Source organism: Herpailurus yagouaroundi, unplaced genomic scaffold (genome assembly GCF_014898765.1).
Source record: "Herpailurus yagouaroundi ecotype Mexico unplaced genomic scaffold, PumYag 77, whole genome shotgun sequence".
Taxonomy (NCBI): Eukaryota; Metazoa; Chordata; class Mammalia; order Carnivora; family Felidae; genus Herpailurus; species Herpailurus yagouaroundi.
The window spans coordinates 4,391,645-4,405,994 of record NW_024412388.1 but is presented as its reverse complement, the minus strand read 5'-3'; the positions used below and the strand labels follow the sequence as shown (position 1 = coordinate 4,405,994).

The 14,350-nt window shown below is 52.4% G+C and overlaps 1 protein-coding gene across 2 annotated transcripts in view; it reads left to right on the top strand.

The window, feature by feature from the left end:
- The window catches only part of DNAJC11 (DnaJ heat shock protein family (Hsp40) member C11), a 70,622-nt gene extending 56,392 nt beyond the window's left edge, over positions 1-14,230 (top strand). For both annotated transcript variants that reach the window (XM_040459992.1, XM_040460001.1), the window contains 9 exons: positions 1,064-1,253; positions 1,836-1,921; positions 2,170-2,286; positions 9,412-9,567; positions 10,624-10,693; positions 11,199-11,256; positions 11,390-11,532; positions 12,155-12,284; positions 12,680-14,230. In XM_040459992.1, the coding sequence (XP_040315926.1) occupies positions 1,064-1,253; positions 1,836-1,921; positions 2,170-2,286; positions 9,412-9,567; positions 10,624-10,693; positions 11,199-11,256; positions 11,390-11,532; positions 12,155-12,284; positions 12,680-12,705 (976 nt within the window). In that variant the 3' untranslated portion in view covers positions 12,706-14,230. The remainder of the gene's footprint in view (positions 1-1,063; positions 1,254-1,835; positions 1,922-2,169; positions 2,287-9,411; positions 9,568-10,623; positions 10,694-11,198; positions 11,257-11,389; positions 11,533-12,154; positions 12,285-12,679) is intronic.
- Positions 14,231-14,350: the final 120 nt, after the last annotated feature.

The following is a 14,350-nucleotide window of genomic DNA, read 5'->3' as shown; positions in this document are numbered from 1 at the left end:
CGCTGTGGCTGAAGCAGAATAACACAGCTGTCACCTGGTGTGACTTGAGAGAAGCCAGGGAAAGTTTGGATTAGGGGCCCTGTAGAGAGGAGGAGTAGGTTCTTAATTCATTTGGGCATGAGCGGTTACTGAAAGTTTGCAAGAACACTGTGATCACAGCTGTCACGTTTATTATTACTTAATGCAACAGTGACGCCTTGCAAGCTTAGGAAAGAGACTTTGGCAATCTGGTAGATACTGGGCTGTTGACTGAGTCGAATGGCTGTTTGCTCACCTTTTAATGCTTTGGGTAAAGTGTGAATTCCTTTGTTTTTGAAATGAAATACCTTTTTTTAACCAGAAGATGGGGCTGACTCCTTTGGAAACCAACTTCCGAGGCCTTTCAGGGCAAGTCGTTTACTGTACTGGCTTCTCGTGTGCACGGCCATGGGTGGACACAGGAGTCACATGGGCAGTCTTGGAAAAAATACACTGATGCCTGGTCCCCCACCCCAAAACTCTGACTGACCTCATTGGTCTGGGGTGGTCTCCGGGTAAGGGGTCCTCTAACTTTGCTGCACATTAGAATCACTTGGCAAGCTTTAAAAACACTCCAGGCCTGTAAATCAGCTCCCTGGGGCATGGGAGCTGACCATCAGTACTTTTTAGATTAGCCAGGTGATTCCAGTGTGTAGCCAGCTGTGGGACCTGCCCGCCCACCCCGGCCTCCGCTTCCCCTGCTCCCGCCCTGACATGATTCTCAGTTGCAGTCAGATTAGACCCACTGGTTTTCAGAACGCGGACATTCAGGGGACTCTTTGGCTGTAGTTACAGTCCGCATAGGATGGGGCGGGCAGTACACATCAGCAGGGAGGGTTGCTAGGAAGATTACAGCAAGGCGTCTTCTCGCTCGCTCTCTCTCTCAAGGACAGGCTCAGTGACCTGCTTTCCTTTGGGCCACTGGCTCGGGGATTCATGGACGGGAGGGTGAGCAGGGTCTTAGCCTGGCAGAGAGGAAGGGACCAAGAACGGCTGAGAACCAGGTGTGTCATCCAGGACCCTTTCGATCTGTGTGTCCCCCCAGCTTTGTGACGACAAACTGTGCTCTGCAGTTCTCCTCCCGTGGGATCCGGCCTGGCCTTACCACCGTCCTGGCCCGGAACCTGGACAAGAACACTGTGGGCTACCTGCAGTGGCGGTGGGGTATCCAGTCGGCCATGAACACTAGCATCGTCCGGGACACCAAAACCAGCCACTTCACGGTGGCCCTGCAGGTGAGGACAGAGCCGCCCCCTCGTGTGTCCCTTACGTCCCTCACCTGGATCTGAGCACCCGTGGGGGCCCTGGGGGGCAAGTTCTGTTCACACACACTCAGTGTCGAAATGCTGTTGTTGTTCTCAGGCTCCCAGGGTAACTGTGTTCCAGTTACCCTAAAGCAGAATGCCCTTTTCACATCTTCTAGTAGGAGAAGCCCACAGAATCAGGGTGAGAAAGAGCACAGGTTGGGAAGCGACCCCCCAGAGCAGCAGAATTATGCACTCAGATGCCACTGCGGTGGGCAGGAGCACAGGGTGTGAGAGGACCCGCCCCCCCTCAGCCCTCACCACCTGCTGCCGCGTAAGAATGCAGGCTCCTTGTCGCAGAACGTTTTCTTTCCGTGAGAAGTCAGGAAACTGGATTTTTAAGTGAACTCTCCCAGCTTTTAAATATTGGCCTCTAATAAATCACACTCAGACCGCGGCCCCTGCCTGAGAGGCTGCCCGGGAAGGGAGCTCCGCGGCCGGTGTGCGCACAATACCCACCTTCCCGCAGAGTCGCGGCCGCTAGCCCTGCCTTCTCTCCCTGTGTCTTCCCAGCTGGGAATTCCTCACTCCTTTGCACTGATCAGCTATCAGCACAAATTCCAGGATGATGATCAGACTCGCGTGAAAGGATCCCTGAAGTAAGTCCTGGCCCGGCTGACCGGAAGCAGGCCTGCTGCGCGTGGTACGGGGGCTTCCAAATGGCGGGCCGGACATGACCATCCCGCGGTCCCCGCCCTGAGGAACTTGAGTCTCGTGGAAGAACTGCGCCCCTGGGTGTCACTCGTGATCCCCTCCGGGTGGGGGTGGGGAAGGCGAGAGGGAAGGACAGGAGGGGGTGGGGTGGCCTCGAGGGGCCCGACTTGCTCAGGCCACATGCTCCCTGCAGGGCCGGCTTCTTCGGGACGGTGGTGGAGTACGGAGCGGAGAGGAAAATCTCCAGGCACAGCGTCCTGGGCGCGGCTGTCAGCGTGGGAGTCCCTCAGGGCGTGTCTCTCAAAGTCAAGTAAGTTGAACTGGATCTTTCTGGCCCAGACTTATCTGGCAACTTGTAACTCACCTGGGCTTCACCCACCTTAAGGATGAAAGAGACTTAGCTTTGTGATTATGTTCTTAAAGAGATGGTTGCTTCTGTCTCGGGCGGGTAAGCAAACGTCAGGGAGTCGCTCAGGGTCTGAGTCTGTGGTCAGGGACCTTCCACGTGCTCCGTGGCCCGCCTGCATCTCTCCCTCCCCAGAGGCCCCCGTGCTGGCCCCACCCGCCCACTCGTCGACAGGTCACACGTGTGATGCGTATAGGGTCGCCATCAGCGGATGCGGCAGCCGCGTCTCCCTCGGTACCAGAGCACTGCCGCCTGCCCACACCCTTCACCGCTGCTCCGGTGGCGCTCCTTCCGGCCTCTCCCTGCCGCCTCGGTTACCTGACCGGCTGGCTGCTGCTAAATGGCAGCATCAGGGCGGGACCCCAGGCTCCGTCTGTGCAGACTCCCTCCGCAGGTGGCCGCATACCTTCCTGCAGTGACAGCTCACGTTTGCAGCCCCAGCCTGGCCCTCCCCCACACCTGCAGCCCCTGTATCCCAGATCACTGCTCGGATCCCCCGGACATCCTGTCTCGACTCTCGATGCTTCCAAAGCCGCTCTGCCCGGAGCCTCCCTGTGCCGGTCGTGAGAGCCCCAGCCTTCGAGGTGTTCTGTGCGAAACATTGGAGTTGGCCCTGGCCGCTTTTTCCCCACACTCCAAAGTTAATGTATCTCAAAACCCACCTGGACTGTCCTCGGGAAGCATCTCCTGAGTGGGGCCGTTCCTCATGCTCTCTGCTCCCACCGTCTCGTGTCTGAGTTATTGCTCTGTCCTCCTGGCCCACGTCCTTCACCCCCTGGTGACCCTGCTCTCCACACGGGCAGAGCATGTAGGTCAGTGTCTGTCACTCGCTGCTCAAACCGTCCGTGATTCCCTCAATCCCTGGCCAAAGCTCGAGTCCTTCAGGACTCTCCGTGATCAGGCCCTCGCTTCCTGCTGACCCCTCCTCTCCCATATACCCCTTCTCCACTCCAGCCGCCCTGGCCCCCGCGCCGCTCCAGAGAACAGCAAGCCCGCTCCTGCAACCAGACTGTGAGTCGCTCTTCCTTGGTCCCCAGATGCCAGCACGGGTGGATCCTTTGATTCCCTCGGGGCTCTGCCCAGAGGTCACCTGGGCAAAACCATCCCTCATCACCCCGCAAGAGCTGTACCCCTCACTTTGCCCCAGGCAGACCTTTTCCGTTTAACCCTGTCTGTCCTCCACTGCACCACCTCCCTCTGACCAGCCGTCCACCTCGCCGGCCCTCGTCAGGAGCTCTTTAACTTTGTTGTATTCTGTACGGTACTCCTAGAGCCTAGAACACAGCCTGGCACTCGAGAGAAACTCTGCAAGAGAGAGAGAGACAGACAGGAAGCAGATCATACCTCATCACGGTGTGGGAGAGGAGAGCCACAGCGGGCCACCAGTATCAGAGCCGCATCGGGCCTCTCTCCTCTCAGTGATCTGAGGCCCCCTGAGACTTAATAAAGAGCACACAGAGAGTTGACAGAATTTTATTCTCAAATTGGGACCACTGACGAGACAGTTCTCTGATTCCATTTCTGTTTTTAAACACGCGTCCCATGCAGGTATTACATGACACAATCTGAATTCTCATCCCAAGAGTGCCGCTCTGCCTCTCGGAAAGAAACATTTTCATTTCGTTTCAGCTGAGTTCCCCGTGTCAGCAGGCTGAAATGTCCAGACTGTATTGTTGTATAAACCAAAGTTTTCCAGAAGGCCCTGGAGTTCAGCAATAACATGTGATCTGACTTTGCTAACTCTTCTCTTATGTTCTATTTGGTGAATGACAATAATTTTTGAATGTTAAACCAACCTTACATTCCTGAGGAAAATTCTTGATCTCATAATGATATCATAATGATCACGATATAATACTTTTTATATATTGCTTGATTTGGTTTACTAGTATCTTACTAAGGATTTTTCTATGGTTTTTTTTGTAAGTTTTTTTTAATGTTTATTTATTTTTGAGACAAAGAGTGTGAGCCGGGGAGGGGTGGGGAGCGGGGGGGGGCCCCCCCCCAGAGAGAGAGGGAGACACAGAATCCGAAGTAGGCTCCAGGCTCTGAGCTGTCAGCCCAGAGCCCAATGCGGAGCTCGAACCCACAAATCGCGAGATCGTGACCTGAGCCACCCAGGCACCCCTGTATCTATGTTAAGGGACACTGATGGTAATTTTATTTTTCTGTTACGTGTTTCTCAGGTTTTAGGATGAGTTATGGCAGCCTGATAAAACGAAGTGTTCCTTCACTTTACTTAGGAAGTGTCACACTTCACTTAGGAAGTGTTCCTTCTTCCTCTGTTTTCCGGGAGGGCTTGTGTAAGAATGATTTATTCCTTAGGTTTCCTAGAATTCACTAGTGGAATGAGCAGAGACTGAAGGTTCTTTGTAGGGAGGTTTCTGAGAATGGATTCAGTACCTTTAATAAGTCCGGGGTTTTTCCAGTTTTCTCTTTCATCTCATGTCAGCTTTGTCACTGTGTGTTTCAGAATTTGTCGGTGAATTCAGCCGGTGAATTTCTTAGCATGAAGTTGCTCATAATATGCCCTTATCCTTTTAATGTCTGTAGTTCTCCGTAGATGAGCCTTCATTCCTCACGTTGGTAATTTGTGTTCTTTCTACCTTTTTTGTAACCAGTCTGGCCGGGGCACTTAACTTTCAAAGAACCAGCTTTGGCTTTGTTAATATTCTCTATTGTTTATCTGTTTTCTATTTCTTTATTCTTTATTCTTCCTTCTACGTATTTTGGTTTCACGTTGCTGCTTTTTCCAGCTTTTTAAAGCCCAGCCTTACGTTACTAATTTGACATCTTCCTTCTTTTCTAATATAAACTTTTGAGGCTTCACACACTGCTTTGCTCCATGCCACAAATTTGGATATGCTGTATCGTTATCATTCAGTTCAAACTGTTTTCTAATTTTACTTTTAGAAATGTATTGCTTAATTTCTAAATATTTGGGTTTTTCTGTATATCCGATTAGTGATTTCAATTTAATCTTATTTTGGTCAGAGAATGTTCTGGTCAGAGAATATTGTGTATGGTTCCAGTCATTTTAAATATATGGAGACTTGTTTCATGCCCCACCATGTAATTGACCTTGGTGATCATGTGCACTCAAAGAGAACGTGTATTCTGCTGTAGTTGGATGCAGCATTCTTTAAATACCCGTGGGTCAGGGGGGTTGATAACATTCACCAGAAATCAGAAGTTCTAGGACTTCACGGATTTGGGCAGATTTCTATCAGGTGCTAAGAAAGTGTTAAAATGTCCTGCTATGAGTGTGGAATCCTCGGTTTCTTCCCCCAGTCAGTTTTGGCTTTGTGTATTTTATCTCGAGCAGCGCTCTTTGGAACCACCATCACAGTCAAGACCTAGAACATTTCCATCGTGTCCAGAAATTGCCTCTTGGTCTTTGTGTGGTCTCCCAGGCCCTGGCAACCACTGCTCTGTTTCCACTCCCTATATTTTCACCTTTTTCAAAATGTCATATGATTGGATTCATACAGTGTGAAGCTTTTTGTGCTTCTTCCGTGAGTATAGTACTTTTGACATTGTCCTGTTTGTTTTTTTAATGAATCCCTCTCTTTTTTTTTTAATGTTTATTTACTTTTTTTTCTTTATTTTTATTTTTTTATAATTTTTTTTTTTAACGTTTATTTATTTTTGAGACAGAGAGAGACAGAGCATGAATAGGGGAGGGGCAGAGAGAGAGGGAGACACAGAATCGGAAGCAGGCTCCAGGCTCCGAGCCATCAGCCCAGAGCCCAACGCGGGGCTCAAACTCATGGACCGCGAGATCATGACCTGAGCTGAAGTCGGATGCTTAACCGACTGAGCCACCCAGGCGCCCCAAATGTTTATTTACTTTTTGAGAGAGAGAGAGAAAGAGAGCAAGCCAGTGAGGGGCAGAGAGAAAGAGAGAAATCCCAAACAGGGTCTGTCCCGTCAGCATGGAGCCCAGTGCGGGGCTCGAACTCAAGAACCGTGAGATCGTGACCTGAGCCAAAACCAAGAGTCACACACTTAACTAGCTGAGCCACCCAGGCGCCCCTGCCCTTACTTGTGTCCTTTATTTTTATCGCTGTTTGGAATGACATTGTTGATGTACCACAGTTTATCTGCTTATCAGTTTAAAGATACTTCATTTGGGGGCGCCTGGGTTCCTCAGTCGGTTACGCATCCAACTTCAGCTCAGGTCATGATCTCATAGTTCGTGAGTTCGAGCCCTGCATGGGGCTCCGTGCTAACACCTGGAGCCTGGAGCCTGCTTCAGATTCAAGGTCTCCCTCTCTCTCTGCCCCTCCCCCGCTCATACTCAGTCTCTCTCAAATATTAACAAACATTAAAAAAAGGGTTTTTTTTAATAAACATATTTCACTTGTTTCCAATTTTTACCAACTGCAAATAAAGCCAGCGGACCTTCAGATGCAAGTTTTGTGTGAACAGAAGGTTCCATCTCTCTTGGGTGAACACCTTGGAGCACACCCACTGAGCCGAAAGTAGGTGTGTGTTCCACTTGGTGAGAAAGTAGCCAGCTACTTTCCAGGTGGTGGCTTCGTGTTACTTCCCCAGCAGTGGCCTGCCATGAAAGTGAGAGAGAGAGAGAGAGAGAGAGAGAGACGGGGGAGAGAGAAAGAGAGAGCGCGAGCGCGCACGCGTGCTCTGGCCGCTCCGCACCCTTGCCGCCTGGGCCGCTCGCCTTGCGAGCACTCGCTGCTGCAGCAGGTGTATGAGTGTCTGCCTGACGCCCATGACGCTGGGCATCTCCAGGTGCTTGTTTGCCATCCGTCCTTTTTTTTTTTTCTTTTTCTTTTAAGCAAAGTCTTCATTCAGATCTTTTGTCTGTTTTCGGGTTGTTTGTCTCTCTTTTTTTTTTTTTTTTGTTTTTTTTTTTTTTTGCCTGTTCTTCGTCAGTTCTGGAGTTGCGTTTCTTCCGAAGGATGTTTTCCCTTAACAGATTTGTTCTTTCAGTGCTCTGAAGATGTTATCCTACTGGTTTCTGGCCTCCATTCTTTCTGATGACACATCAGTGGTCATCTGAATCATTATCCCCCTGCATGTGAGGTCTTTTTTTTTTTTTTTTTCTGGCTGTTCACCTTTCTGTTCTGTTTTTTTGTTCTTTGTTTTTCACTTTTGTTCCTCAACAGTCCACACCTAAAATGTACCTACATGTGTTTTTGCTATATTTATGCTGCTTGCGGTTTGCTAAACCTCTTGCATCTGTAAATTTATTCCTACATGAAATTTGGAACTTTTAGGCCATTAATTCTTCAAATATTTATTCCTGCCCCACTCTCTTTCTGGGACCCTAATTACTTAAACTCTAAACCTCTTGAGGCTCTGCCCATTAGTCTTCAGTATTTTTTTTTCCTCTTTGTTCTTTGTATTGGATAATTTCTGTTGATCTGTCTACAAGTTCACAGATGTCTGTCCTCTCCAGTCTGCTGTTCAGGCCATGCACTGAATATTGTCTTTGAGCATAAAGAAGCTGCTGTCTAAAATCCTTATCCAGGGGCACCTGGGGGGCTTAGTCGGTTAAGCATCCAACTTCGGCTCAGGTCGTGATCTCATGGTTCGTGAGTTTGAGCCCCACGTCGGGTTCTGTGCTGACAGCTCAGACCCCAGAGCCTGCTTCGGATTCCATGTCTCCCTCTCACTCTCTGCCCCTCCCCTGCTTGCCTACTGCCTCTCCCTCAAAAATAAGCAACATTTTAAAACAATAAAATACTTATCTGCTAGTTCCAGCATCTGGGTCGTCTGGGTTTGGTCTCAGTTCATTATCTCTTTCTCTTGTGTATCTAGATGTATAGAGTGGTTTATATTATTGTGGGTAGGGCCGCCTGGGTGGCTCAGTCAGTCAAGCGGCCAACTTCAGCTCAGGTCATGATCTCACGGTTCGTGGGTTCAAGCCCCGTGTCGGGCCCTGTGCTGACAGCTCAGAGCCTGGAGCCTGATTCAGATTCTGTGTCTCCCTCTCTCTCTGCCCCTCCCCAACTCACGCTCTGTCTGTCCCTGTCTCTGTCTCTTAAAAATAAATTAAAAATAAATAAATAAAATTTAAAAAATTAATTAAAACATTAAAAACAAATACAAATATACTGTGGGTATTGTGAACAGTACATGGTAGAGACTCTGTAGTCTGTTATGATTCCCAGAGAAGCGTTAATTTTTCCTTTTTAAGGTAATTAATTTGGCTGAAGTCAGACTGCAAACTGGGACTCACCTGTGTGGCAGCAGCTAGGCCAGCACAATTATTTCACTGTCCGCTAAGGCCATGGATAGACCAGGGACCGCTGGGGGTTTGTGCCACATATATACCAAGAATTTGGGGTTCCCCATCTCTGATTCCCCTTGTTGGAGGGCCCCTCTTCCCATCTGCTGTGGTTGCCTCCAAACTCTGAGCGCTGGGTCTGCAATCTCCTAGAACCACCGAGTTCTTTCCAATGTTACCTGGCCACCGGTAGCCCGCTGAGACCTGTCCTCAGGCTAAAAGCTGTTAACGAAAACCGGGAAATTTCCCAGTGCTCTTCCTCGCTCTAGACTTTCAGGGTCCTGTGTCCCCACCGCTCTACCCAGAGATCTTGTTAGTGGCCGGAGTTCGCAGGGGTTCCCTGTGGGGTGACTGCTCCCAGAGGCGCTACTTGACCGTTACTGGACGCGGAAGCTCTTGAACTTGCCACCTTTGTAAATCTTCACACGCTTCTGTCACTTCGATAAATTGAGGGCTGAGATGACCCTGCCCCCAGGACCCCTGGAGGTGCGCGCTCCTGTCTCCTCGGGCCACCTTCACTCTGGTCACGTGGTTGTCGTTGCTTTGCCCTTGAGGTTAGCAGATAGTGTGACCTTTCTTCCGTCACAGACTGCAAATCCAGCAACTGCGCTTTGGGATCGAGAGCAGAAGGTGTGTCGCTTACGAAGCCAGTGGGCTCCGGGTTCCTCACAACTGGTGGTGGTCAGCGCGTCTCTTTCCATGACTGCGGTCTCCGTAACCCTGCCCTGGAAACGTGACTCCTCCTGGGCGTTCTGTTTTGTTTTTGTTTTCAGGTTAAACAGGGCCAGTCAGACTTACTTCTTCCCTATTCATTTGACGGACCAGCTCCTTCCCAGCGCCGTGTTCTATGCCACCGTGGGGCCACTCGTGGTCTACTTCGCTCTTCACCGCCTGGTCATCAAGCCGTACCTCAGGGCTCAAAAAGAGAAGTGAGTTCAGAGCATGTCACGGGCACGTCCGTAGACAGCTCTGTGCTTCGGTTTTCCTGCCTTTTAGACGGAGATGATGACACTAGAACCTACTCAGAGGGTTGTTAGGAAAATTCCATTAACTAATCCGTGTAAAGGAAAGGCCCAGCATGGTGTCCGGTCCGTAGTAAGTGCTCAGTGCAGGCTCTTCTCACGGCGGTACTGCTGCCGCGGGCCCATCGCTCCTCCTTCCTACTTCCGGGAAGGGAAACTGGTTTACAAAATTGTGCAGACTGTGCACCACCAGCACAGGAGACAGAGCCACTGGTCCCCATCTTTTCGTGGCGCTGAGTTCAGGAGGAGTGGGTTTGCGTTCTTACATATAGGCGCGCGTTGACCAGAGTCTCTGAAGTTACAGAAACGTTCATCTGTTTTGCAGTTGCTTGTAGATAACCCACTGGAACATTACACCCAGTCTGAGAGGTGGTGTAGACTCGTAACTTACACCAGTCTGAGGTAGTAAGTCATTGAGCTTAGAGATTCTCCTCTGTGGGGCCCCTCTTAGTGTTTGAATCACTGGAGTTCGGGGCCCTGATTCCCCAGGAGGCTCCTCGAGCAAAGATCGTGTGGGGTCCAGTCTTCTGAGGGGACGGGTATATGCTACCCCGAGTCCCTGTGCTTTGCTGCAAGAAAGTATATTTTGTATCCAAAGCAGTAAGTATTGTCCCGCCCAGAGCGTTACGTACCAGTCCAGAAGGCGGCATCCTCCGTGGCCCTCGCCTCTCTGGCCGCTCACTGTGCTGAGATTCTTGTCGGGTGGGGGCCTCTTCACACAGCAGTGGGCTTCCCGGGCGCTCCGGTGCGGAGGGCGGGCAGAGCCGTCCGGGGACGAAAGAAGGGGAAGCTGCAGAGGCCTAAAATGAACAGACTTGCCTGAGACTGTCTTGGAAATATTTTCTAAGGCTCCGGAACGAGGCGTGCAGGAAGATCTCCGACTGTTCGCTGGGCGCCGGGCCAGCCAGGGGCTCTCCTGCCTCCCTCCACACTAACATGTGCCTTGTGTTTTTCTCACTTGAGGGAGTTGGAAAAGCAAAGGGAAAGCACAGCCACTGACATTCTCCAGAAGAAACAAGAGGCGGAAGCTGCCGTAAGTGCCGTAGAGACACGAGCCGGAAGTCCTCCTGCTCCAGGGGCCTCCGGATGTCGCCGCGCTGCCGCACAGAGCAGACCGCGCTGCGGGCCCCGCTCCCTTTGCCGGCCCGCACGCCTGGGACCCGGGCTCCGGGATCACCTCACGCTCTGCGTGTGGGCCTCCAGGGCCAACGGCTTCACTGGTCATTTTAGTCTCTGTATTGCTTATGGGACGCACTGCCGGGAACTTCAGTCCCTGTCCTACAGATTAGATGCACTTACCCTCAAAAGGCATAACAAGGTTTTCTAAGAACTGGAAGGTACTGTCTTCCTTTTCTTCCCTGTACGTGAATTGTTTCTATGTGACCTCACAGAGACTCCCAGCCTAAGTGTAGGGGTACCGTCGGGTTCTCCGAGAGCAGAGGAGGGGCTGAAGCGCAGCCAGGCCCGGGACTATAGCTCTGCACAGGGACGCAGGGCCTGGGGAGGGCCCTGACGGTGGCCATCCTTGTTCTTTGCAGGTCCGGTTGATGCAAGAATCTGTCCGAAGAATAATTGAGGCGGAGGAGTCCAGAATGGGTGAGAAGGCGTGGCCTCTCTCGGGGCAGGGTGGGCGCCGGGGGTCTCGAAGGAGCACCGTGTTCTCACGGTCCGGCTGTGCGAGGGGTGCCCGGCCGAGACCTGCCTCTGCTCAGACTGAGCCCGTCCCCAGGGCTCATCATCGTCAACGCCTGGTACGGCAAATTCGTCAACGACAAGAGCAAGAAGAGTGAGAAGGTGAAGGTGATCGACGTGACTGTGCCCCTCCAGTGCCTGGTGAAGGACTCGAAGCTCATCCTCACGGAGGCCTCTAAGGTACAGCACGCGCCCACGGGGTTCGGTCAGGAAGGGCCTTTGGGGAGGGGGCACAGCCTGGCGCCTCGGAGCGGCCGTTCCATCGCAGCGGAATCCCTCGTGCTGCTGGCACTTGGTGTGTGGGGTGCGGCCCGCGCCCAGGTTCTGTTTACACTGGAGCTAATTCCTTCGTTCGTTCACGCAGCAAGTGTCTATTAGTGTTTATGGAGCACCTACCGTGTGGCAGGTAGAGCAGTGAACAAAATCTACGTCCTGCCTTCATGCCTACATTCTGCGTACCCCTTGCCTTTTTCCATAAAGAGCGTGAGCTCTCCTGTGGCACGTTTGACACTCACCCTGGAGCCCGGGGCGGGGACAGTAAAGGCAAATTAAAATGCAATTAGCTCCGGCCAGACGGGAGAGCTAGCGTGGGACAGGGGGTCTGTGTTGAGAGAAAAGTCTAGGCCCACGTAGGCTGCTTTCTGACATTCTCAGGCACCGAAGTTTGCCTCTTGCGTGGGCGGCTCCTGAGGGAAAGTCCAGGCCCGTCCACACTGCGCCTTCAGGTGGCAGCGGACAGCCACGGTGCTGGGTTTTAAATGACCACCTCAAGTCAACTCGAGTGAGACTGTGTCTGTTACAGGCCGGGCTGCCCGGGTTCTATGACCCGTGTGTAGGTGAGGAGAAGAACCTCAAAGTGCTTTACCAGTTCCGCGGTGTCCTGCACCAGGTCATGGCGCCAGACGGCGAGGCGCTTAGGATACCAAAGCAGTGTGAGTAGCTGCGCCTTGGCCGGCGCGGGCCAGGGAGAGGCCCTCAGCCACTGATGGGGACCGGGACATCGAAGTGGATGACAGCCACCTTCCCTCTGTTATCCGCCTGGGAGCGATGACTTGTCAGAGCCCGGGACGCGCTGCCCGGCGGAGGGGTGGCGGCCCTTCCCCGGGGGGGGGTCTGAGTGAGCCGTGGCCTGGCAGCTGCAGCCTGGGTGGCCGGGTAGGAAGCAAACCCGGCTGCTCCTGTGCTCCGGAACCGGTTGATTGTCGAGCGCCTTGCACGCTGCTCAGCCGGAGGCCAGGCGGCCTCTGGGCAGCAGATGGCAGAGCCCCCAGTGGAAGGAGGGCGTGGGGACAGTTGCCTTTTGATACATTCAGTTTGTCTCTTACAGCTCACAGGATTGATACAGACGGATAAACTGCTTGAGAAACCAGATTTCCAAGAGGCTGCAAAAAATCTTTTCCCGGGAGTCTACAAATTCGGAAGCAGGGAAAAAACCCAGACATCAGATGTGTTTATTTTATATTACTCCTATAGAAGGTGGTACCGTATCAATTATGTGGAGGGACACACAGACACCCCGCTTTCATGGGTGCTGTAGGTAGGACTCGGGCAGCCCCTCCTGGACCAGAGCCGCAGCGTGGCCTGTGGCTGTTTTCCCAAGGATCATGTCCCCGGAGGGAAGGGCCCTCGGCCCCCACCCCAGCCCATCCCCAGGTTCCTGAGCCCGAGGGCTGACTGCAGCCACCCAGTAGCTCTCAGTCTGTCTTGAGGTATTTATGAAATGTCCTGCCTCACACATAGGACTGTGAACTACTTTTCCTAAAATCCACAGAGCATGGAAAACAAAATGGAAAAGAAGGAAGGTGTTCTCATGAGTCTCACGAGCAGAGGCCTCCAGAACAAGTGAGCGTCTGTCCGGTCAACTTCCCCAAAACCACTTTTTCCTGCTGAAATATTATTCAGTGAATCTGGAGAGGATTGTGTGGGTTTATAAATCTGCTTTTTATCTCAGAACGAATGGTTTTGGAAATTAGTGTCTTTTTTCCCCCCTCCCAGAACTTCTCGAATCATTCCACTGGCAGGTGGCTTGGGACAGAGCGGTATAACCCCCGGTCCCAGGGTCCATCCCTGTCACAGGTCACTTCCTCCCAGGAGCCACCCGTGTCCTTGTGGAGAGAGGCAGGTGCGAGCTAAGCCATCCGCCATCCCTCTCAGCCTGCCCCCCCTCCCCGCCCCCCACGGCTCAGCCTGACCTGCCTTTGCCCCCCACACTGGAGCACCCGGAGCCGGGAGGAGAGGGGGAGCCCGGGCGGAGACCCTGGCCCAGGTACGTGCCAAATCCCAAGCGCAGGGAGAGCCAGGCGGGCCTCGCTTGCTCTCTCACTCAACGGCCAGCAGGTGGCGCTGCTGCTCCCACACCTCCTCACGGGGGTCCGGTGTCCGCCCCCCCCCCCCCCCCCGGGTCCTCTTCCCTCACTCGGTTCGCTCTGTGGATGCAGAATACTTAGGAGCCGGGATGCTCCTGAACAGCCCGGAGTGTTGACCAAGAGTCACCGCTGAGCAAAGAGGCCCCCCTGGACGGTGGTGGCCGTGACAGCCCCCTGCAGCTGTCGCTGAAGTCAGGCTTCACTCCCCAGCGCCGGTACCGGAGTAATCGCTAACACCCCTCTCCTCCAGTTTTCAAAAACAGTTCAGGTTGTCCGATTCTGTAATATTTATCTCTCTTTCAAAAAGTTTTCCTCTGAGCTGCTGCTCTGAATGTAAATCGTGCAATAAGCGTGGTGTGAAACATCAGACTTTGGGGCGCGGCCGTGCGCTCCCTCCGCGGCAGGTGGCTCGTCAGGGCACCGATTCTCGCAATTTTGTTTGAAACGGACTGTACGGAAGGCGCTCTCTTATCGTAATAAATCTTTCCTGAAAACGGGATAGTGTTTTAATGCATCTTGTGTGTTCATTTTCAGGGATGGGCAAAATAAAGTAAGTGTGTCCCCCCCCCCCCCCAAGGCCTCATTCCATCCTTTATTCTTTGCTATTTAAACCACATTTTTAACAGTTCTTT